Here is a 1,605-nt window from a genome sequence, read left to right on the forward strand (position 1 = left end):
TTTTAGCACCCTACACCTAAACCTACCCTTTACAGAAAACTACTGGCAATTTTTGAATTTCATAAAACACCCTTTTGTATGTTTTTTAAGCCTTTTTTTGTTTTACGGGGACACAGGAAGTGTCCTCATAAACCATGTTTACGTTGTAGTACCCATGTCATTATAGACATTTGTGTCCTCATAAACCATATATACCAGCACACACACACACACTTACACTCACACACACACACTCACTCACTCACACACACACACACACACACACAAATTTTCCATTACACGAAAACGACTGAATTGTATCACTCTGCTTCTTTTCAGATTTGTTACTTTTGAGGTTCCATTGTAATCAGTGAGCTGCCTAAGAAGAGAGCAGACAGGAAGAACGCTCGCTGATAATTCCCAGAAGTCAGTGGTGTTGTACCTGTAGACATGCTCTCTCCCGCGGACAGCGCGTCCAGCAGGCCCGGCGTGTGCTCCAGCGGCTGCGGCGGCTGCGGCGGGGGCAGGTTGGGTCTCTGGCGGGGCGGTTTGGGCATTGGCCGTGATTTGGGCAGGGTCCCGGTGAGCGTCTGGCTGTGGTTGTGTCCGGGCGAGGTGAGGACGGAGCCGCTCTGTGGGTAACTGAAGCTGTATGAGGACGGGGTGCTGGGGGGCGTCGGGGACAGACTGACCGGAGACGGACCCGGAGACAGATCCGACACACAGCTCGACGGAGAATACGGACCCTTGGGAGGGATGGGGACCAGCTTTTTGGAAACTGAAGGAAAGGGGACAGTGTTTGTATATTAACCATAACGTGAATGACTTTAAATACATGAGTAAAATTCACTTCAAATGCATCGATTACTGTTTTCATTGCATGGTGATTTTATTATATTGCACATGCTGAACGCACCTTTGCGCAGCGTGAGAGGACTCTGGTCTGAAAGCTGGTTGTGTCCAGCAGAGGGAGCCATTGGTGAAATGCCTCTTTGACCAATCACAGGCGAAGGCTCCTTATTCTTCTGAGTGCTGATGACAGAAATGCACAAACATCCCATAACTGCACAAACACACACAGTCTCAGCTCTGATATTTGAACATTGAGAAGAATAAAATAGAAAACGTGCAATTTGGCAACAAATTTGTCCCCAGACATGAGGTGAAGCTCACAGAACCTCCACTTACTGATGTCCTCATTTGGGAAAAACATAAAAAATAAATAAAATAAAATAATGAATAAATAAATTAATTAAATGAAGTGTATGAAGTTGCTAAAAATAGAAAAGTCATATTTTATGGGTTGGTCAAATAAATATAAATATTATTTATTTATTTATAAATAAATAAGTAGAAGTGTATGTAGATACTAAAGATGGAAAAAGTTTTCTTTTAGGGGTTGGTAAAATTAATATAATTTTTAAAAAATATTTCTGACCTTATGTAAATAAATAAATAAATGTGCAGATACTATTAAAATTAAAATGATAAATAATAATATCATAAATAATATCATAAATAAAAAAATAAAAGTGAATGTAGAAAAAAAATCTATATATAAATATAAAATATAAATAATATTAATTTATAAATATTTTATCTAATTATAATAAATAAAATATAATA

General features: G+C 38.9%; 1 protein-coding gene across 1 annotated transcript in view; it reads right to left on the reverse strand.

The window, feature by feature from the left end:
• Nucleotides 1-1,605, reverse strand: part of LOC107688050 (rho GTPase-activating protein 44-like) — a 13,813-nt gene that overhangs the window by 2,799 nt on the left and 9,409 nt on the right. Inside the window, exons 15-16 of the mRNA XM_016485592.1 lie at nt 896-1,011; nt 422-757 (exon numbers count right to left, since the gene is read on the reverse strand). Of these exons, the coding sequence (XP_016341078.1) occupies nt 422-757; nt 896-1,011 (452 nt within the window). The remainder of the gene's footprint in view (nt 1-421; nt 758-895; nt 1,012-1,605) is intronic.

This window comes from Sinocyclocheilus anshuiensis, unplaced genomic scaffold, assembly GCF_001515605.1.
Source record: "Sinocyclocheilus anshuiensis isolate Anshui unplaced genomic scaffold, SAMN03320099.WGS_v1.1 scaffold241, whole genome shotgun sequence".
NCBI classification, from domain to species: Eukaryota; Metazoa; Chordata; class Actinopteri; order Cypriniformes; family Cyprinidae; genus Sinocyclocheilus; species Sinocyclocheilus anshuiensis.